At 39.3% G+C, this 23,663-nt stretch overlaps 1 protein-coding gene across 12 annotated transcripts in view; it reads left to right on the forward strand.

Moving 5' to 3' along the window:
- Positions 1-23,663, forward strand: part of ELF1 (E74 like ETS transcription factor 1) — an 88,187-nt gene that overhangs the window by 40,173 nt on the left and 24,351 nt on the right. For 9 of the 12 annotated variants that reach the window (XM_054002512.1, XM_054002424.1, XM_054002502.1 and 6 more), the window contains exons 2-3: positions 9,538-9,847; positions 18,385-18,559. In XM_054002512.1, coding sequence (XP_053858487.1) covers positions 9,776-9,847; positions 18,385-18,559 — 247 coding nt within the window. In that variant the 5' untranslated portion in view covers positions 9,538-9,775. Of the gene's footprint in view, positions 1-8,745; positions 8,766-9,141; positions 9,162-9,537; positions 9,848-18,384; positions 18,560-23,663 lie in introns of those variants that run through there. The other 3 variants (XM_054002467.1, XM_054002476.1, XM_054002521.1) reach the window with 3 other exon arrangements.

A 23,663-nucleotide genomic window follows, 5' to 3' on the forward strand; every position in this document is an offset into this window, starting at 1 on the left:
GAATGCAACCTTGAACATAAATATTGCTGACAAGGACAAAGTACCAAACTGAGACTTGAAGTCCAAGTCTGTGTGTTTGGGAAAGGGGAGGCCTCAGCAGGTTCTGTGCGGATTAGTTTGTCCCCCTTTCTAGCTGGTGCACATCCATTAAATTCAGATTTCTGAAACTGCTCAAGTACTCAAACATAGAAATGCAAATCACTCAGCACTTCTGTGGCTATGTCAGAGAGTAATTTTGAGCTTATTAAAATATTTTGTTTGTTACACTTGACAGTCCAGTTAGAAGAGTTTTTTTAAAAAATTAATTGCAAAATGAAATCCACAAAATGCTAAAAATCCATGTTGCAGAAGTTGTAATGGGGTTTTTACTGAGCTGGGTCCTGTAGCAACTTTTGCAAAATACTGAAAAAATCCTGTAGAAATTTAACTCCCTGATCTAGAATTACTGATGCTTGGCTGGAATAAGAAACTTTTAACTTGAACTTGATCCCTGCAGGCCTCTTTTTTTTTTTTTTTTTTTTTTCCTTTATATATATATATATATATATATAAAATGCTCATTTATAATGCAGCTAAAAAAAAAGTTATTGTTTTTGGCCATCAGTTTTTCTTTGGTAAACTTAACTTTTACCTGCAGGTGATTTAAAAATAATGACTGTGTTACTAATTTATGGGCAAAATGGTTTTTAGAGAACAATTGACAGTTTTATGTCAGTATTGGGTACAGACTAACAACTGGTAATTTGTGAAGTTTGGCACCCTTCCAAAGCAATTATATTTCATTTCTCTGATCTTTCTTCCTCCCACTGCCACTATTTCATTCTCCTGTTTGTATGTGTTAATCAAAAGAGCAAGATCTTTCAGGGTCAAACAGTTCTTCCCCCCCTCCACCCCTCTTTTACAGGTTTCCTCATATCCTGTTTTAGCTCTCTTGGAGCTCAGCCCTTCAGCTCTTTCTGAAATATCCAAGGGATATTTCCTTTGGAAATCCATGAAATTTGACTTATCTGCAGCTCTATTGTTATAGATGCTTATAGGCTGATGGTATTTATGCTCCATAAAAGGTGCTATTAAATGCAAGAAACCACTTAAAGGTGCCTTTTAAAACATTTATTTTGTGTCACTGGAATAATACATTTGGTGTAAAAAAATTTCTGAACCCGATTTGGGATTTCATCAATTTACTGTTTTCTTGGTATCTTTTTTTTAAAATGGCTTTTTGACATTTTGTGCAATGTAAAAAATAGGAAGATATATTTGATACTAATGATACTTACTAATGCTGGTAATTTGGTTATCTTATTACACGACATAAAACCAGTGTGCTCCCTGCAAATTTACTATTGGATAAAATAGCATATACTAATTGTTATAGGAGAGGAAGTAATGAGAGATCTTTTGTTTTCTTTTCTCTCCATAATTAGTATCATTTACCACTTGGTGAGCTAGACTAAGTGGACATTTGCAGTGTCATATGCAACTTGTAGTCCATCTATTCTGGTTTTGCAATGTTTAATATATTACTATTTTTCTGATGGAGAATATGTAAATACAAAAGTGCACAGTTAACAGGAATAAAATTACAGCAAAACCCTGCATTTAGAGACATGATTGCAATCTGCATTACTGAAGGTTTGTCGTGTGTTAAGACAGCCTTTTCCATTGTTTAAAAAGAAATCCTTATGTCATGGGGCTGGTTTAGTCTAATTACATTGAGCTGTTTTAAAAACATTTTACAATTTTCCTAAGCTTTTGACTTCTGTTGTGTCTGTAGCAAGGAGTTTGAGCAAGTACATCTAGGCTGATGCATTTTTAATTGCTTTTCTTTCATCCTTTCAAAACTATTTGCTTGTTGACTTAATTGAGTGTCTCCCTGTGAAATATGATCACCTGATATTTTCCTTTCTTTACCAATAGTGATGAATTAACTACAAAAGGCAAAATCAAGGGGCAGACCAAGTTAGTGATTGCCAAGAGTTTTGGACCAGCAAACCACACTTCCCAGCCTCTGCATTTACTGGACATTAGCATGTTCATGTACCATTATGCAGTAGCAAGAGGGGAAGCAGGTCTTTGTTATGAATGTTATCTTTTCAGCTCGTCCTTGGATCCATATTACATTGCTGCACAAGGCCATGCTTTCAGAAACATTCCCCATAACAAAACCTGATGGTTTTGTTAGGATAAGAGACCTTCAGATAGTCCTACAGAGAATTCTTAGAAAGAGGGGCAGTCATACTGTTGGTTGCCAGGGAGCTCAGTGTGATGGTGTGATTGTGGCCGGCATTTTTCAGGTAGTGAAGGCCTGACTTACCCCCCTGTCTCCTTTTTGACAATGCCTATGCACAGATGTTAGCTTTCCAAGACCAAGACGTTCATATTGCCCTGAGATGTTGGTGCTGCTCCATTCCCTGGCTGGTAGACTGTGGAATTCTTGCAGGTTTGGCAAACTGTGTGCTGTTCCCATGCACTGTCTGGAGGACACTGTCCTTTTAGGTGTCCTTTTGGGGTGGGGTGGGGGGGGGGTAGTTCATCTTGTTTGTTTGGCTTTCAGTGAGTGAGGGGAAAATCAAGCTATATGTTTTTCCAGTGGCACTGGGGTGTTGATGAGCAGCAGTGGGAGGAGGTGACTGAACTGGAAGCAGAGAAGGAGGACTTTTGTGTATCCCCTGGTTATATAGAGATGTGGGAGATTGTGGGGTTTTTTTAATCTTTGGTAGGAAAACAGCTGCACCAGAAGTTAAAAGTCAAGTCAGCAGAAGGGCACACATTTTGTACATATGCTGTGGTGCATATGTGATGCATGTGCACGTGGATGTAAAGTGTGTTCATGCAACTGCACCTGATGTGTGTGTGCCTGGGTCCCTGTGTCCTGCAGGCAGGTAGAGTAGGGGCTGTGCAGTGAAGCAACGTTATGTGGCTTTTATCTAACTGTAGTTGAAATAAGTGATTTATCTGTGACCTTCAGTAACCCAAATTCAATCTGAAAAGTTTCAAAGCTGTATGAGTAGCCAGGTGATGGCTTAGCCACTTCTAAAACTTTACCCTGCTCTTCTCTTTTTGGTGTCTAACGTGCTGAAAGTTGGGCAGCTGCAAAATGGTGTTTGAATCCACTGAACAGTTTTGATTGGGATGGAACGAGAGCTGGGGGCTGGCAGGCAAGGAGGAAAAGAGGTCCAATCTCTCACATGATTTGGGGAAGAGAGGTGGAATGGAGCTGTCCCCTCATGGGGGATGGGTCATGTCCAATCTCCTTAACCTCTTTTTATACTATGCAGTGAGTCTATGAAAATGCAAAATTCAGTTATTTTCATGTTGGGGGAATGGGGAAGCAGGAGAGTGGATTTGGACCTTCTATTCCCCTTGGAGTGTCCTTGCTCCCATGCTTTAGGTCAGCTAACTTTTCCTGTTGAGTTGGCTCTACTTTGCTAGAGCAAACATTGCAGAGAGGTAACTAAAACCCAGCCTGGCCTTTCCTTGCCTGATCCAATTAGGGAGGCTTGCTCTTAACAGATGCCCAAATACTTTTTTTTGGAGCTCAGGAGCTTCAGTAGAAAAGCCTGTCCCACCTCAGTATCTTTTGGGTTGCTCTTTAGACCTGACCTGTTGGTGGTAGGCTGATCTTTTGTTGCTGCAGCATAAATCAATTACTCAGAGTGCTCTACATCTACACACCTACACTGATTTGAGGCTGCCTTGACACACTGAGCGTGGTGATGGGAGAGGATACAGAGGAAAAAAAGCCTCAACCATGCTTTAATTTTTTTCAGCTTTCCCAGCAATGCTCTGCCAGGTTGCTGGGTTTGTGTACAACAGCTGTGTTACATAAATTTGCTGAACAAAAGGGACTTTAAAAAAAATCTGAGGGAGCATGGGAGATCGGAAGAAAAGGTTTTCAGGAATGGAGTAGTCTGTAAACAGTGGTGGAGCCATTACTGTTAGTAGTCTGGAAAGGAATCTGGCCTCAAATTAAAATGTTCAGGCTAAAAGTGATAGTTACAAAAAAAGATTTTTTTTTTTTTTTTTTTTTTTTTTTTTTTTTTTTTTTTGGTGATGGCAAAGAGCTTGTTGCTTGTGTTTGTGTTCTTTTCTCTCTTTGGAGTAAGCATCTGTTTTTATGTCAAGTGGGTTCATTTAATTTCTTTGATATTGACTGGATTTTGTGTCAGTTTTGGGGTTTTATGCTTGTTTATATTTAACAGATAAACCCTCTTACTTTCTCTCCTCCTTGCTGATATATGCACTGAGAGCCTGTGGTTTCCAGACGGGCTGCAAAACAGGGATTTATTGATACTGATGATTTCTATGTCCTTAATGAAAGCTAAGCAAAGGTCACTCTGTTGGCTTTTATTATGTCAGCTGGCCTTTGCACAGTTTGCCCTAGGCAGCATGGATGCTCTCAGAAGATTTGAGTCTGTTCCTTATGTTGTTTCTTTCCTTCCTCAGGTCTACCCTCTTAACCATGTTGTTTTTCTATCTCCTTTAATTTGTGTGAGCAGTAGAAAGACTGAGCCTTCAGAAACTTTTTGTGCCAAGTGACATATATTAATTTGTTCTTCTTGTCATTTCATCAGTGCAGATGCCCTGGGTCTAAAGACATGGTTCAAATTCCTTGTGCTGTGCAAATTTGTGATATTACTGGACAGTAAAAATTAGTCCATGAAGAATGACACAGAATACTAAGCTGATAACATTTATGCTTGGTGTGGACTGTATATAAAGATCATTGTTGGTCTGGGATTTCTGCATTAAGAGAACTGCAATATTATACAGCTTTATTATTCCCTCCTTTTTAAGGAAACCTGACTCTATGATGATACTTGTTGACTCTTCAGAAGATGAACTGACTCTGGGTTGAACTGTCCTTAACCTCCGCTGGTAGAATGGAGTTAGAAATTTGAGTGAAATGGTGTGGTTACCATCCATGTGTTTGACTTTACCTGAGATGGTTCTCAATCCTTCTGTTCAGATTTCTTTAATCTTCCCTTTCCTCTCATACAGTCTCCTCTTTCCTGTGTATCCAAGATGGTGTAGAGAAGGGGGGGGTTCAGCTTTGCATTTCTGTTAAGTCACAACTTTGACATGTCTAGGCTAGTGCTAATGCTGCAGACTGTCTTAGGAAATCAATGGGAAATTCCAGTCTCAAGTGATTTGTCCTCTTGTTGAATGAGTGGAACTGTTTCATCAGTAACTCAGAATTCAGATCTGCACTGTAATCTTAAAGCACTAAGCTGGTGCTTAGTAATGTAAGCAATGTACATTTAAAAGCTGGTGCTTTTAAATGTATGAATGATCTTATTAATTTCATGAGAAAGGCACTGCAGGATGATTACAGTCATCTTTAGTAACCCTAAATGGGACTGGATCCAGTAGCTTGCTGGAGGCATCTTTCAGCTCATCTGGGATGCTCTCAGTAGCAAGACTTGAGTCTTCTAAGCTTATAGCTGACATTTAGCAAACTTTTGGATTTCTGCCTGATAATTTGATGCTACGCCTGCTCCAGTGTGGTGCCATTGTCTTATTTTGGTGTTCTGCATTACAGTACTTGAATGATAAGGTAGAGTGGCCTATACTGGCTCATATTATCAGGATTTGAAGAAGAATTTGTGGATTCCAACATGGAGCCTAGTTGCAATATTGCAGCTTCACCATTGGGACCAAAAATGTTGGTTCTGGAGGTATTTCTTAGAAGCTTTGTTGAACTGGCTCGGTTAGTCCTCAACGGGCTAGGACTAACTGGAGGGTATAAATGGTAAAGAGTGGTGGGGAAAAAGTTATGACGTCTAGCTGATGTCTAGGACAGAATCCTACAGTGCATCTTCTGGGATACCAGAGTAGCATGTACTAAAGCTTAATGTGCTTTTTGACAGACTGATTGAGGAGCTCGTTTCTAGATATTGAAATCAGTGGATGAGGGAGTTTCCAGGGGGATTGGAATAATTTGAGTTCTGTTTCAAGGATTAACGAAAATCAAGATGTTTGTTTATATTGTTGTGTTTTAATGCTGCTTTTTATAATATATTTGTACAACAATTAGTAAAAATGAAAGCAAAATCTTACTTCCTCTGTAGTTCTGAAAATTTGATGTAAATTTTATGATAATATATATTGGGTCCCCTTTCTCCTAGGATTATTTGTATGTGGTCAAGCTTACTGTGCATGTGAATTTACACATTTTATGCTGTTTGCAAATAACTTCTTTTGTACTCGCAGATGTATGTAAAATCAGGCAGGGGATAAGTGGCATTACATAGCAAAAACAATAGTCGTGTTTATGTTAGCCTATAGACAGCAGGATCCTGTTGGAATAATGAAAGCACAGTTTATAAAAATAGATGTGAAGGAAAATATAGCTGGTTTAGAATTCTGCTGGCTTCTATGAAAAGCTGCTGTTGTTTTCTATATGGCAGTGAAAGTAATATGGATTAAAGGAAAACACTTTTGCATTATTCTGCTGTGCTGTTGTTGCCCAATAGATCATTCGCTATTACTATACGCTGCAACAGAAGTAATAAAAAATATCCTGCAAATGGTAAACGTCTGAGTCCCTAACCTTTATAAGGTTAGATGTAAAAGCTCACCAAAGCCTGTTCACTCACTTGTCTTTGGATTTGGTACTAATGTTGTGGTTAGAAGTTTCTTTTGTAAAAAAGAATGTACTTAACTTTATCTATAGAGCCCTTGGTGGTTTGGGGGTCGGGGTGTAGGGGAGAAGGGACAGTCTCACATCACTGCATCATCACAGTGCAGAATTCACAAAACGGGTTTTGACTGACCATTCCTACAGTGGTATCAGGTGATTAGTAGTTTCATGTTAGCATAAAGTGTGACTGGTTTAAGCAGTGTTTGTGTGGATCAAATGCATTAAGCTGCTGCAGTCTCTTAAATGATATTAAATCAGGATAATTAGTTTTGCATTAAAAGTTTTGTTGTTTCTTTCTTAAAATAAAAAGTAAGGAAATATTTCTTTATGGCTTTTAGTAAGCTTACTGCCACAGCTTTTGTATCTTATGCATTTAGTGTACATTTTGGTATTATAGTATCTACTGTAAAATGTTAATGTTTTACAGTATAATGAATAACCTGGCACTAATGGAAGAAAATGTCAGCTCCCAGTGCATGTGGGGAACTTTTAACATTTTTTGGGTAGCTTGACCTCCAGTTTTCCCTATATTTAAGAGCTTACTGGGTAGCCTGTGTCTCCAACATGTTCTTTATCCCGATTTTACATTGACTCTATTAATTGTTATTGACCGTAGAAAGTTACTGGGTCTTAGGAACTTGTAGCCTTTGTTCATACATGAGGCTTCAGTCATTGTAATGGCATGATTATAAGCCCTTACAGTATTCTGGCTCTGAACAATCAGCTTAACCTCCATTTAAACAGAAATCTCCATTTGGACAACTGAGAGGTTCTTGTATTTCCCTGTTTGCCTTGTGATCCTTTACAGTGAAGTTGCTCTTCAGTGATTAGAGGGGGTGACTTAAAATATGATTTAATCTTGTTGGACAGTTACAATTTATTCCTAAGCAGGAACCAAAATAGAAGTTGTACTTCTATTACTTTACGTAAAGTTTACTCTGTGTAAATTGTCTTCTGAAAAAGTTGGTATATCCCTGTTGGCGTAGATTCACCCACTTGAATCACTGTCTGTAGGCAATATTAAACTATGTATTATATAGTTATATACTTTATTTTCAGGCTGGTATAGAGGATGATAGGAGGCTAGGATGGGCCAAGCTGTGCTTACTCCCACTGTGCTGGCAACGTGTGTCTACTCCCTAATGGCATCCACATCTTCTAAAAGGCAAGGCCAAATAATCAGATTTAGGGAAGTCACCCAGGATTATATGGTTGCATGTAATGCTTTCAGTGCCAAAACTCTGCCAAAGTATGGAGAAAGCCTTGTTAACTATTCAAGTCAACCACTAAAAATGGAAAGTGCTGAGGTTGAAATGGTTCCTAGAGTACTTCTTTCTCTGTTAATGCATGTAACTCTCATTAAAGCAAATATTCTGTTGTTAAGGTTGTGGCTACTCTTACAAACCTTTTAACAGCTAATTAGAGCATGGTTTGGAAGTTGGGAAAGTTCTCCTGTTTGCATAATCTTGGGTTTCCTTATTTCTTAGAAGGGTAGGATCTAGTGACTTAAATGCCTAAATGCTCTGCCATCACTACTTAGGAATTTGGGAATACCACAACCTATATAGGAAAAGCAGCTGTTACATTTCCTAGAGTGAGGGAGTATGAGTCTCTGACATGATCCTCCCTAATTAAATTGCTTGGCACTGGGGAGAGGAAGATGATCTTCATTTTTTTGAGTTTCAGTGTGCTGCAAAAACAAGGCAAAGTTAAACCTCCTGTACAAAGGCAGATTCTAATCATCACCAATGGCAATTGATGTTGATTCTTGTGTGGGTCTCACTCTGGATGGGTACATCTTAGACTTCTACCCCTTATTCTTTTCTCACAGCACCTCTTAATCAAAAGCAAAGAATTTTGCTCAAAACACTAGGAACCACACATTTTTTTTCTTTTAAAATATATTGATTTAAATTCCTAGGCGACAACACACTCCTTAGGTTCCCAATTTTAGACACCTGCTCCCATTATTATTTTGAAATGGTAGATTTTTAAATTAATATCTGGGTCACCTGAGTTGTATACAAAGATTTTTTTTTTTGCGCTTGCCTCTTTCCCCAGAGGTGGTGCAGCAGCCTCTTGGTCAGCTCACCCTAACCAAGTTAACCTTTGGCACTGATGAGTAAGTAACAACATGGGAGGTGTGGGCAGGCATCCTTTCACTGAAGCTGTTTACGTTCGGTAGTTGGGGATTTTTTTTCTTTGTACTGTGCAGTTTTTTTGACAGTTCTAATTTGCCGTGACGTGGTCAGTGCTGTTTCCTTCCGGCTGCTTGTGAGCCTCTGGTAGAGATAAGGGTACATTTACAGTGCATTTTTAACATGAAGCTGAAGATCTGCTTCATGTAGGAACATGGGCACTCTCTGGATTGTACAAAGAATTTATTTATTGGTTTCATCATGTTGACATGGGGATTCAAGATCCAGAGCATTTTACTTGCAAAAAAAAAATTTAGTTAAATTTGAACTGTGTGTAAAGAAGGAATGTGATATACTTGGGATATCCTACAGCCAAGTAGGTCTGTCTGAGTTCTGTATTTTTACTTTGATTAAACTGTGAAGATGAGAGGTACTAATGAATATGAAAACTGCATATCTGAATCGAATGAAAATACAGATTTTCTCTTTGTTAACTTTTGTATCATTTCCTTAGTCTCATGCTTTTAATATGAAACACTTTGATGTCTTATTTCCTGAAACAGTTGTTTCAGGTAATGAAAGTTCTTGTATATTAATCAGTAAAAGTAATACCTTTGGAGACACAAAAGTGTCTGACTTCCTTGGACATAGATAGAACAGTTTTAATACGTAGAAAGCTTTATTGCCACTGCTACAATTTCACATTGCCAAAGTAACAATTTTTTAATGATAATTTTTTTATTTTTCCCTCCACAGTGGTAAAGGCTATCAAGGTGGGAAGAACAACTCAGGAAAGGATTTGCCTTGGTTTGTTTTGCTTTGAGAAGAGAAGAACCCAGGAACACTGATGATCTAAGAAACACAAACGTTGATACTCGATTCATTTTGTGCACCTGACTTTCTGTCCAGCTGGACCTCAGTGAAGCTCTCTGTTCTTTCATATTCAAGACCATTTTTCTTTGTATGTGGAGCTGAGACCTGGGAATGCGTTATTATGGCAGCAGTTGTACAGCAGAATGAGCTTGTGTTTGAATTTGCCAGCAACGTCATGGAGGATGAACAGCAGGTATGGGATGGTGTAAGAAACCATATTTGTACAAGTTGGTGTTAGGAGTATTATGAAACATGAGGAAAAAATGTGGTGTAAAACACAAAAAGGAAACATTGAGGTCATTATTGTTGCAGCAGATCTTTGTGCTGTTTCAAAAGCTTCCTGTTGCTTCCTGTAACTTGCATGCACAGAACAGAACAGAAATTGGTTGAAATGTTATAACCTCTGCAGTATCATAGAGACATCCTCCTCCAAAAATATTTTTCCTGTTTTGCTGATTTGTGCCAGTAGAATCCATGCATGTGTGATGTAGAGTTCTCAAAATGACGGTATTTTATAGTAGTTGCAACTTCTCTAGTGTGCTAGGATAAAATTCTGAGTAGAAGTAATGGTCACCCTGCAGATGACTGGAAGTGGCAGTATGTACCTGCACACTGTTGTTTACAGATTGGTTTCTAAATTGTGTTACTGCATGCTGGTTATTCAGAAATAAGCTTGAAAGTAATTTACATTGGTTTCTTTTACACTACAGGGAAAATATGTCTGTTTCTACCTACGCAGACTCTCAGTTAGGTGTTGATTATTTAAACCACATCCTGTGAGTCCTGAAGCTTCAGTGTAGGATTCCTATTGTAAAAATCATGTGGCTTCTCTATAGCTGGTGGTTAATATTAGAGCTTGCATTTATTAACAACAAATTAGGTGTCTGAGCCTTTTTAAAAGGCTAAGTGCCATGACAAACTGTTCCTTTTTTGTTAATGTAAAAAGCATTTATTCTCCTCTCTTAAAAAAATACCCCGCTTTTGGCTTTATAATCTTGTCTCTGGTTTTCTGTATGGCCTAATATCTGGCTGGGTCACTGGCCTGTTTCTGCTGTCAGAGTCATGTGATCATTTCAATGAACTGAGTGTTGTCTGTCTAAAGTGCTAACTCAGTGTTGGGTGGAATTAGTAATGTAACTTCCTTCCCTGTATTTTTCCAGAGCTTGTGGTAGCCTGGGGATTTAGATATGGGAATTGCACAAGCATAGTCAAAAACATAGTCAAGTACTTATTACCTCTGCTGGTTGTTCATTGCTGGCTTTACTTTACAAGCCAATAGGAGATGGGAGAATTGAGGCAGGGAGGGCTACTTCAGTGTGGTTCCTGGGAGGGGTAGTGCAAGCAGATAGGGTTTTGTTTTGTTTAGCCGTGCATTCTGCTTGCAATTTCTTCAAATGCTCACCTGAGAAACTTTAAAAATACTAAAGAGTACTCAACAGGACAGTAAAACCTTTCTAAACAGAGCTTTCTTCAGTTTCAGAACAAACTCAGCCTTGATGTTTATCTCATAACCCCACTAAATTCTGCTCTGGATGAAGTCTAAGAAAAGATGTTCTGTAGCATACCCTAAAGGTGGTGAAATCAAAGATGTGAAAGGCCAGAGATAGAGGATGCATAGCAGGAAGTCCATTGCTCCAGTCAGATGCAAGCTCCTTTTAAGTCACTGGGTTCACTTAGTTCAGATATCAAAAATGCAGGTAGCCACCTAGCTGTCTGCCTGAAGGTAAATCTTAAATGCCCAGTTGTAGAAGAGAAGTTCTGCACCAGTGAAGACCTGGGAAGCTGGAACAAGGTTTAGTTTGGCTGAGGGTTTGTAGTACGTTAGCCCAAAAAGACTGCTTCTTATGCTTGATTGACCTGCTTCTTACTACACAGGAGATATTGCTACTCCTAAAGTTTTTAAGTTCTTAGATTAGTTGTATTTAGGGATGGACAACACAATCTGTGTTCTTTGCAAGAATGTTAGCTCTGTAAGTGCTCTGTGTTGGGCAAAAGCATTTTTTTTGATCTTCATTGTATACAAAAGGTGTCTTTGGAGAATTATTTACTTTGGAGAATTATTTTTGCAATGCCCCCATTTTAAGAACTTTGCATTTTAAGAACTTTGATACTTTTCTTCTTGTCAAAGCTTTGCCTGGAGCTCTCTTGTGTCAAGAGCTCTTGGGACATGGAACAGCTGTGGAGAGAAGTTCAGGGTCTAAGTGGCAACTATGCTCAGTACTTCAGCAAAGTCATAATTCATGGCTATTTTGCTTTTTTTTTTTTTTAAGTCTTGGTTAAACAACCATAAATTATGAATAGTCCATTTGCAAATGTAAGCATTCAGTGGCAGATGCCAATGGGAGGGGCTCAATCACATGGACCCGTGTGAACAGGAAAGGCTCGCTCTTATCGGCTTTATTCTTTGCAGTTTAGAAAAGAATGATTTTTAAATTTTTTGTTATTCTTGGAGGGTTCATTTATCACATAGTAGATCTGTGGTGAGGAAGAAATGAAGTGAAAATATCCTTAAAATTTCAGAAGGGAACAAGTGGCTTGGGCTAAGGCTACTGATAACCTGTCTGGTTTCTGCTACATGTCAGGGATCTGGTTAAAATAGAGAGTTTGCTTCCCCCACCCCCCCCTTTTCTGTGTTTTTGTTTTGTTTGTTTGAGTTCTTTAGTTGTTGTGAGACAGAGGGAGACAGCACACACAAAACTGGGTAGGAGTTCCTGCAGGCTGTGGCTGAGTCAACGCCACTGCCTAAACCTGCTTCTCTTCCTATCTGCATGCCTTTTCATTTAGTCCTTTGTGGACTTTTTGATGAGGACATTCTTAATTTAAAAAGCTGAATAAAAGCAGCCATAGTGGCTAGATCCATAGTAAGAAGCTTCAAATGGTGCCAGGGAGAAGTTGAATCATTACAACCATTAAATTGCTAACATTGTTCCCAGCATGACTGCTCTATCTCGGGCTGTGCTCTCTCAGGTGGCTCTGATGCTTGTAGTAACCTGTGCCTGAAGAACCCTTCTGTACCTCTGGCATTTGTTTCTTGTGGGAGGATGGATTGTGAGAGAATAGAGATAGTGCTGAAGGCAATCTCATCCCTGAGGAGTTGCAGCTATACTAATTACCAAAGAGTAGGAACAGCCTTGCCTCTAATAGGCCACAGCTGTGGCCAGTAAGGATGGGTGTTATAAAAGAGTGGGTTAGCTGGCTGGGAGGAGAGTTGGAATCAGTTGGCTGTGCTGTGAGGAGTCAGGGTTAGGTGGTCATGTTAGGGACAGTAAGGGCTAGTATGTGCTGTGAGGGACAGGAAAGAGTCAGTGTTGCGAGGAGCTGCCCGTGGGAACTCACAGAGAGAAGGTATGAAAGTCTTACAGTAAGATAATAAATTAACAGTGACAGTCAGTTCCCATCCACCACTGATTGGTGCCAAGCACCGATGCTGACAGTTTCTTCTGATAAAGAGGGATCTGAGACTTTAGGTTGAGCCATGACTTCTGCACCATCATCTCATGCCTACCTTTGCTCTTCCATGTTCCCTGATATCTCCATGGACTTTCAGAAAGGTTAAGCCACCTGGTCAAGATGAAGGTCTACATTTTTTGGCTATTTCCAGCTCCTGCAGAAGGTTCCTTCCTTTTATCCTCTTGCAGTTTTATGAAGACTTCAAGGAAAATATGAAATCTGTAATAATGTTGTCTTCCCAGAAAAGTGAGCATCATGCCTGCAGCATCCTTCTGTGCAATTTGGTTTCTTCTCAGATGCTGGCAGTGGGAACACCTTTAAAGTTGAGAAGCTGCCTCTGCACAGGGACTGTCAGCAAGGGAAAACTTCAAAAGCTGTTTTTTAGTCACTAAGATCACTTCCCCTAGTTCTGTTTAGTTTTTTGGGGTGCTTTATTTGTTCTTTTTGGGGGGAAGGGTTTGTTTTTTTTAATATAAACTGCCATCTGTATTGCAAGTCTGAATGTTGTTGTTTGGTAAAAAAGACAGTTATTTTTTCCCTGGGGTTACTTTCTCTTTTTTTTTTTTTTTCCCATGTAGCTTTTCCCTTCTACTATCTATTGCATGTATTTCTTCCTACCCATCACTCACTTACACAAAATTTATTCCACACCAGTTAAAAGCTAGTCACCTTATTCCTGGGACAAGTTGTCATCCTTAAAAACTTGTAGTATGAGAAGGCAGTACCTCCAAAGCAGAGGAAATCCCCTTCCTTATTTTCCATTTCTGTGGCCCGGATGGTATTTTGATCTTCTGTCAGTTGGTGACAGTTCATGAGACAATTTTCAGAGAAAAAGAGAAACACCTTGTCAGCCTGTCAAACACACTAAAAGAGTTAGAGAGCAGAAAGGAAGAGTGCTGCCTTTAGCCCTCAGAGGAGGACTGGGTTCAGTTTTTTGGGGATTGTGGAATATAACCAGTGCTTTCAGGGACCTGCTCATGGGACTTTCTATGAATTTCATCTGTATGAAGTTTGCATTCCTCTGAGTTGGTAAAGATCCATCTATGGGGATTTGGTGTCTAAGATTTGGGAAGATTTTAGCAGTAGCTCAATTGCTTTATGTGTCCAGCAGACATAGGAGATGGGTTGAAGCCAAGTCAAAGCTTTGCTGGAGCTAGGGTGTCATATTTTACTTATATTTGTATGAGAAACATGAAGTAGCAGAAGTAGGAGAAATTAAAAATACACAAATTGTTCTTCTATGGATCTCTGTATCCATTTCCTGAAAGTCATTGCTGACACTTTAATTTGGGACTTATTTTAAAACTTTACACTCTTCCTTTTTGCTAGGGCATATAGAAGCATGTTTGTATTAGAAATAAATTATTTTTGCAACCTTGCTATTAGAGAGGTAATTTAATTTGTGTTATTTGAATCACTACCCTGTAGCTCTTAATTTAGTGTTTTCCCTGTGTGTAATTCTCATTACAGATTAGATGCAAAGGAAGCCATAGTAAAAAAGGGCTCTTTTGCAGTTCCAAATGTGTACAGTTATTTTTGTGTCTTAGAAAACAACAGAGCTAGAGGAAGGTTTAGCTTGGCTCTCAACTGGGATTCAGATGCCTTCAGTGAAATCAAGAACATTACCTCACAACAGTCACGTGTACATCTGTGTACATTAGTATTGGCTTTTAAAACTGAATGAAAGGCTTGTTAATGAAATTAGAACCTATTGCAAATACTGTATAAAAAAGCAATGGCCACTTCCACAAAAATGCATTTCAAATTAAATTGGTTTGCAGTTGAGTGAATGCTTTTCTCAATAGAAGCATATTGGAATTTGTTCTTTCCTTTCCTTTTCACAACCATGGCAGGAAGCAAAGTCTATATGTTGTACCACTGTAGGGACTGAATTGGAAGCAGTTATAACAATAGTTTTAAAATAAAAGGCCACAAGAAGTGATGTTTACTCTGAGTCTTCCAGTTCAAAACTGTGATTAAGTTAAAGAAAAGCACATTTAAAGTGTCTTACCATGAGTGAATGCTTTTCTGTTCATCTCCAGCCTTTTGGAAGCATAGTGTGTCAGCAGCTTCCTTGGATTCAGGTGAAGAGGTATTGCCCTGTCATGGGGATTTCTCTGCCTGAAGACAGACACAGCGACCATATCAGAGTGTTGTGTGATGATGACTGTTTCTAGATATGGTCAAAACACAGTTTAATCTGGCAGAGCAGTTCAGATCTGATCAAACCAAGTACTTTGGAACTGCGTGAAGCAGCACGGTTCAGTACCACAGGAAACATTCTGGTCGGTAGTGAAGCGTATTTTAGAAACATGGATGTTTGGGCTTTTATGACTGGGTTTCATAGCAAAGTGAGTAGGGTGTAATGTAAATAGGGCTTTGAGAAACTAATCTGAAAAAATGTGACAATCAGTTGATTTTATCTGTTTTGTTTATTATTCTGAAACATTTTTCTACAACTCGTCCTCTCAGAGGCCAAGCCAGTGGTGTGAGCATCAGTCGTTAGAGAAGGACAGAGCTGAGCCAAAGTAATTTTCTTCTCCAGAAGAAGCTAATGTAAGACTTATCTTGAGCACAGGCAACTTGATCTGTGGCTGCAGACGCTGCAGCTGTTGAGCCGGTGCAAGGGCGGAAGCGGGGCGAGGAGCACGCCTTGCTGTGCAGATGTGGCAGGGAAGAGGAAGCTGGCCACTTGCTGATGAGTGTGTGGGACACAGCTGCCTACACCAGAAATGAGCACCCCAATGCATCCACTATTTCATAGTCAATGCATAGCAATAGGTGTTTTTAGGGCATGACATCCTATTGTAGCATAGGAGCCTAAAACTGGGCAGGGAAATTGTGCCCTAGAAATGTCATTTCTGTCTGTTGGCTGGGAAGGAAACTTGGGGTTCCTAGCTCATGTCCAAGTGCATGCAGCACAGCTGTCCATAACTTAAATCCCAAAAGTTATGTATCGTGCCATATTACTGAAACTGAGGTATTTGTAGAACATAACTGTATCTCAGGAATGAGGCTGTAATGGACCATCTACCTTGTAGTTTATGGAATGTATTGTTGAAAATAAAACTTTTTTTTAATGCATGTAGTTTTTTATTTTTCTTCTCTCTTAACAGTGCTTTATCCTTTTTTATTGATGTGGCTTTTACTTAATCAAATCTATTTGTTTATTCTTGCCTAGAAGCAAATAGGATTTTAGGGTCAGTAAACAAATAGGATGCAAAATGTGAACAGTAGGGACCTCTTGGCCATCAATGATTTCTGGTTTCTCAGCTCCAGCACGATGCAGCATTGGTTAGAGTTGCCCATAAAGGTGTGGGGTAGCAGCTGTCCCGTTGCGTGACTTGATACACACCTGTCGTCTGGTGATAAGATTGCACAAGAGGGCATTAACTGGTCTGCACTTTGTTCATTTTTATTGATCTTGTACCATATTGCTCTCTTTTGAAACATGTTTCATAGAATAGGTCATTGTTTGTTGGGTCTTTTCAAAAATTTTGGTTTTGTTGACTTTTTTTTTTTTTTTTTGTTTAGGAGACTGTCCATGATAGAAGCCCATTAAAATACTATTTTTGGTTTTTAGTTCTTTTTTTCCTGGTTGCCCTTTACCACAGTTTTTGCTGAGACATGTTTTACAAAACACAGAGCAATTTAAAGTGGTAATTACTGCCTTTTAAATCTTATAATTGCACTTACTATGTTCAGTATGGTCCAGACTCTTTCCTAGGGGAGGCTTACTCCCATAGCTGTTGTCTGGGTTGAGCAGATAGTTCTGATACCATTTTCCGTCGGTGACGGTGTGTGCAGTGGCAAGAGTGAGAGATGAGTAATTCTTAAACAAGGGCATAATCATGCAGTTGTTTTTTCCCCTTGGGTTTTTAACTTGTGTGGTTAGAAAAACTACTTGATCTTCCTTCCAATACCTGAAGGGAACCTACAGGAAAGATTGAGACTATTTACAAGAGCATATAGTGGCAGTACAGGTGGGAATGACTTCAAACTTAAAAGACTGTAGGTTTAGATTAGATATTGGGAAAATATTCTTTACTGTGCGGGTGGAAGGGTATTGGAACAGGTTGCCCAGAAAAGTTATGGATTCCCATCCCTGGAAGTGTTTAAGGCTAGGCTGGGTGAAACTTTGAGCAACCTGATGTAGTGGAAGGTGTCCTTGTCCATGGCAGGGGGATTGGAACTAGATGATTTTAAAGTTTCTTCCAACCCAGGCCATTCTATGATCTATACATATCTGTGCTCTTTTGTGGAGAATGGAACCAAATGTGCATATACTGGTTTTCTCAGAAATATATTTTAGAAACTTTTTTGGGTTTTTTCTTGTTTTTAAGCTTGACACATTCATAATGTGTTTTATTTTTGTAGTCAGGGAACCTTAGAGTTACACTAGACTTTCTTTGAACCTGTTCTGCTATCAACCTGCAATGACTTTCTTCCTGCAAATGACATTTTAAAATACTCACTTTGAAAAATACAGTGTCTGTGGTAGATGTTATTTGCTGAAAACCTCTTCCTGTTGAGCGGTTGCCTTTCCAGAGAGTGTGCTACTTGTTATTATTGCTAGTCAGTTTGATTTCTGTTTCCCAGCTGCATCTTTTCTTCTGTATCTGATGTAAAATGACTATCAAGACCAAAGGATGATGTCTAAATGCAGACTTTGGAAGGAAAATGGCGAGGGGGGTGTGGTATGAGCAATATCAAATGACTAAAGCCATAAGAATTAGAGCAGGAATGTGTTACAGCACTTACATCAACCTGTTACACCCCTTCCTTCTGTAGCAAGTGTCCCCTAAAATACTGATTTTCAAATAGTGTCTCATAGGGAATTTGTTGCCTGTGAGTGCTTTGTCCAGGCCTCACAGCCACAGGGCTCCTTCACTCTCAGCTTGATGGGAAGAGCAAAAGGTGAAGGTGTTCGCAGCAAGTTGCTCACCCAGTATTATTGCCAGCAAAGTTCAGCACTTACTGTGCTGTGCCACTCCTCTGTATTGTCAGCTTCAATGCTGAAAAACTATGTCATGCAAGTCTGGTGTTATGTACTTCAGTGCAGTCAGTACAGTAGATACTACAGCAATATTCAGCCTCTGGCTCCTGGTCGGACCCTGCTGCTGTTTGTTTTCAGGTGCTAAAAATCATCTTTAGTACTCCCTCCTGACAGTTTAATATCCAGGTGATTTAGTACAGGTCTACTGAAATATTAGTCATTAAGTGGCTAGATTTGAGTTAGTCTAACTAATGCTTTGTTTTTTTTCATCTCCACCCCCCCAGCTTGGTGATCCATCTATTTTTCCTGCTGTCATCGTGGAGCATGTTCCTAGTGCAGAACTCCTACATAACTACTCTGGCTTAACCTGCGTGGATGAACCTAGTGACATGATCACTGAGAACTCTCTGGATGTTGCAGAAGAGCAGATCATAGAAGATGATGATATCACCCTCACAGGTTGGCAATAAAACCATCTCTGTGCCACTTTGCACTCTCTTGGTGCAAAGACACCTCTGTGTCTTTGCACCAAGATAGCTGTGACTAATGGAGAAAGAAAGTTAAATGACAAAAAGCAACAGGGAGCAAAATGAACAGTGGTATTGAGTGCTGTTGATTCTGTACAAGACAGAGAAAATGGCCTTAATGTTGTTAGCAGGTGGCTTGCAATCCCAGTTGCACAGCTGATAATGGTGAAGAGTTTCATCCATCAACAGTGATTAAGGCAGAGTCCTGCTCAGAGAACCAACAAGGTTTTACTTTGCTCCTCATAGGTTTTATTTGCTTTTACTTAATAGGTGGTAGTTCTAAGTAAACATATATACCAACAAGCAGGAATATGCAGCTTGAGTAGATGCTGCTTTTAACTTTCCGAGGGTATACAGTTATAAATTAAAATGTGCATGCTAGCTTGGCTTACTGGTGTAAGTATACTCAGCATAGTATTAATTTTGGATCTCTACTAATGATTCACACCTAAAATACAGATTTTTTTTTTTGTAAATTCTGTTAGAAAAGGTAGTCCTAAAGAACAACCAATTCTCAAGAGGAAAGCTCAAAAATCTGTCACACATTTTAAAAACAACACTTCACTAAATGAAGTGAGCACTATTTTAAGTGCTTTGGCAGAAAAAATCTAAAAGGTGGGGTAGGTACTTTACAGTGAGAAGTTTTCTTTCAGCCGCTAGCTCCACACCTGGACTGTCTCCAGGGGTAGAGACAGCTTGCTGGTTTCACTCATACTTTTGACATTATTTCCAAAGACATGCTCTGATAAAATATTTTACTACCAAAAGCAAAACAAGAACTCAATATTAACTTGACATGAGGAACAGTTCACAGAGTAAATTGACATGAGCTGTTCTCAGTATTTTTTTCATAGTAGTGAATTATCTGTGAACAGACTGTGACCATACAAATAAGTTAGATTATTATTCAAGAAGATTTTCGATACTCAAACAGTATTTCATGTTGAGACCTCTTGCCAACTTGCTGTTCATATTAATTATTCACACTACAACTGGCATCATCCATGTGAATTTCATAGCAGATTATTTTTGTGACTCCATATTCACTGTAATACATTGTGTGTGAATTTTTACATGCATGAGTAATTGTGAAACTCCACTTTTATGAATGCCCTTGTTAACCTTTTTTTTTTTTTTTTTTTTTTTTTTTTTTTTTTTTTTTGGTTGTTGTTGCTGGTCACTTGAGAAGGGTTTGCAAATTGCTGCCAGAAACTGAAAATATTTAATCCTTGTAACCGATGGTGTCCAAGGGTTTCTGGGATACTTTGGAGTCAGACAAGTACAGTATTGTTTCCATCATCCATTATAGTTCAAGAAATCTGGTTTTCTTTAAAGGCAAAGTCCTTAGAAATTGAGAGCTGCCACCTTACAGAGATGATTGCTGTGAAGGAAATGATAACTAATTATCTGTTTCACAGTCTCCATCCTGTGCATGCTGTGGATTTTCTTAGAAGGGAAAGGGGATCAATGCAGGCCAAGCCAGGACCAGCTCTGTGGCTGGAAAGCTCCTGCTCAGAACAAGGCAGGCAGCGCTGGTCTCTGGCAGGAAGCTATCCAGCCTGACTCTAGTGGGGCAGAATTTGGGGCCCAGGGGTGTGAAGGCACCCCACAGGAGATGAGAGGACCCTAGGGAGGGAGGCCTCTGTTCCCTCCCTGCCCACTGTGGACAAGCACTGGCTGTGGCCACAGCTGCCCAGTTGAACTGCAAGACTTCTGTGTGGAAGAGACCCTAATTCAAGTATAGCTTGCTGTGTCTGCCTCTGAAATGGGGCTGATCATAGCTCAGTTTTCCCACCTACTCTATTTTTCAGCTGCTTTTTTTCTTTTCTCACTTCCTTGAAGTGTCCTTCTTGATTTTCTTTGCTCTCAACAGTGAAATGCGTTGTTTTGCTTTTTGAAGTTAGTACCAGTCTTTTCAGTCACTTCCACGTTATACCTTTGAGAGAGGATCAGACATCATAAAGACTGTACTAATTCCACATTAAAATATTTATAAGACTGAAGTTCACAGCAAAAGAAAACTGAAGCCACCATAATTTATGACTAAACATTACTGAGCAATGACTGCTTAATATGAAGGATTTAGGTTTTCTAAAGTTATTAGTTTTTCAGTACTATTTTGTGACTGTCATCCACTGGGCTTCTCTTTTCTTGTAGATTAACAGAAATTTGCAGTAGGTCTCATGAAACTGAAGAAATCAGTTTTTAGGGATCTTTCTGCAGAGTAGTGGATGCTGATAGGTTTTTTCATTTATAGGATGTAGCTTCAGCCCTTCAAAAGCACAGCTATCACATGTTGGTAATTGATCTGTCATATAAATTATAACCTGCAGAAAACTATAAGAACAGTATCTGTTGCACATGAAACCCTACTGTGACATAGCCAGCAATCAGCTTTTTAGCTATATTAATGCTCATGCTGTAATTTTTTTATTTTTTAATGAAAAGGCAGACGTGCCTTATCACCCTCATCTTTAAAAGCACTTTTCCCTGGAAGAACTGTGAAGGCAATTTTATGGTCAGTTTGTTGCCAGTCTTATGGGATTTTAAATGATTAACTATCATGTAATAAAGGGTGATTAACAAAATTAATTGGAGCATTTGGCTTTGAATGAAGTTTTATCTCTAAAGGGAATATTGAAATACTTTTTCTCTGAAACATACAGGGGATAATATTTTGTGCAGAAGAACTCTAGTCCAACTTGTCAGAATGTACAATTGCTATACTTTGTAGATCTTATTAATGTGGCTAGTTATGGATATAAGGTGCACAGGAAGGAGGGACTAATCAGATTATGTAATTCCTGAAAATATATTTTTTTTTTAATTCTAGGTATATTTTTTTTTTTAACTTTGTCATGTTTGGTGAGTTTTTTTTATTGAAAACCACAGTTTATCAAGGTCTGACATTTTCTGGTTCACCTGTTTTGGCATTGTCTTCGTGGGATCAGGGAAGTGGCTGCATGGGGGCAGTTTTGGGGAGGAGGAGATGAGAGAGCAGGGACAGAAAATTTGCATTTAGATGTCCTGTGCCGTGGTCTAAATAGGGAGCATGGAAGTGTGCATTTTCATAGATCGATAATGGTACTTAATAACCAGCTCATTTTGAAGTCTGGTACCATTTGCCTAGTACATTTTGTGAAGCTCTGGCAGTTTTGCACAAACACAGCTTCTTTGGTGGTCATTTCTGATGTTACAAAGAAATCCAAAGGAGTATTTAGGTGGAAACTGAACTTCATAGCGTTAATCCGTGAGGATTGTGAGTTGATGAGATGCCAGTTGCAAAAAAAACAGGTTTTGGTTTCAGTTACTTTGTAAAGAAATTATTCCCAGCAGCCTGTAGCTCTGGTAAAACCAGAGAGGTTTTTTTTAATATACCTCCTCAATGAGATAATTTTCTTTACAAATTGTAAGGCCCTATTTAAAAAAGAAAATGGTAATTTGCAGGTCTCCTGAAATACCTGTGTTTTTAAACTCAGTTTTCCAGTGTCAGATAACAATAAGAGTGGATACTAAAAAGTGCTTAAATTTAACAGCCAGCTATTCTGCAAAAGGGGGGGTCTGTCCATGTCTGATGGCTCTCTTTCTTCTTTTAGCAACTTTAGGTTTCTTCTGACATTATTTTGAGGTTCTGCAGTCCCTGTTTTTGTCTCTAGTAAAATCAGCAGTGAATTCAAACACAGCTGTGACTAGCACAGCCTTTATCTCAGCCTGGACAAGGACTTGTGTTGCCCACCCTCCAGAGCTTCCAGCCACCAAGGAAGCAATGAGAGTGGGATAAAATTGCCCAAAGTGGTGTAAACATTTCAAAAAAGATACTAGACAGGAGTAGGAAAAGCAGGACTTTGAACTGAGGTGGGGAACTTCCAACATGAGGCATAATTTCAGAGCAGAAAACGCTGTGTTTGGGCAAGCCTTGTGCTAACGCTGATTCATAGGGAGCCTGGATTCGCAGTAACTGGGCAGAAATTGGCATGCGTATACAGAGGCTTATGTTTGTGGCTTGCTCAGATAAACAAAAACTTGTAGAGTACCCTGGGAAAAAAACTGAAGATATTTTTAGGTGTGGTTTTCCCCCTCCCTTCTCCCTTTTTCTCCCTTCTCCCTTTTTCTCCCCCCCCGCCTCTTTTTCCCTTTTTCATTTTTGTCTTCCAATATTTTTTCCCTGTCCCCCTTTTTTCCTTTTTTTTCAAAAAGCTTCTGCCTATTTCAGATAACCTTTGAAACCTGATACTTTGCAGAAATTATACTCCCTGCTGCCCCATTTTTTCAGCTCTGACTTTGGCAAATAGGAAGAAATAAGCCATTTAATTCCAGTTCTTCTTAAAACTAGTGTAACAGCCAGTGATTGGAATACCATTCTGCAGCATGATAGAAAAGCTAAAATAAGAGACTCCAGTTTGGTAGCTGAGCTGGTTATCTCTGAGCACTGTCTCATGTTGAAGGATGCAAATGAGCGCCTTGCTGTTAAAAGGACAGAGATGATGCTCCACTTTTTCTGTGAGGTGCTCCACACCTTGTTTGTATTTGCTCTTGAGTTCTTGTAATTCAACTTGCTAATCCAGCAATACCCCCAAAATCTTTTCAGACATTTTATAGATCTCAGTTGTCTCACTATGTGATCAAAAAAGCGTGAAGCCTGTCATGTGTCAAGTGACAGCAGTTTGGATCATGAACCAGAGGGCAGAGATGGGAGGGAAAACCACAACCCTTGGTTCTTTCAGTGACAGAGAAATATTAACTTAAACCACTTTGTGAAGTCATCTTCTCGGAAGATGCTTGGCAAGAGCAGTGGAGTGGTTAAGAAACTTAATTTTGCCATCTTGTGTTTGTGGATAGAAAGATAGTGCTGCTGCTTGTAGAGGAATACATCTGGTCCAGGTAGCTCTGCTGGCAAGCTGCAGAGTGAGGTGCAGATTGAGCTCAGGGTGAGAGCCAGACACAAGAAGCTGTGAGCTGCCAGCCTTTGGGACAACAAAGAGCACCAGGGCCAGGCAGGCAATGAACAGTGAGAGGCTGTAGAAGCTGGGAAATGC

The sequence above is a fragment of the Vidua macroura genome, chromosome 2 (genome assembly GCF_024509145.1).
Source record: "Vidua macroura isolate BioBank_ID:100142 chromosome 2, ASM2450914v1, whole genome shotgun sequence".
Classification (NCBI taxonomy): Eukaryota; Metazoa; Chordata; class Aves; order Passeriformes; family Viduidae; genus Vidua; species Vidua macroura.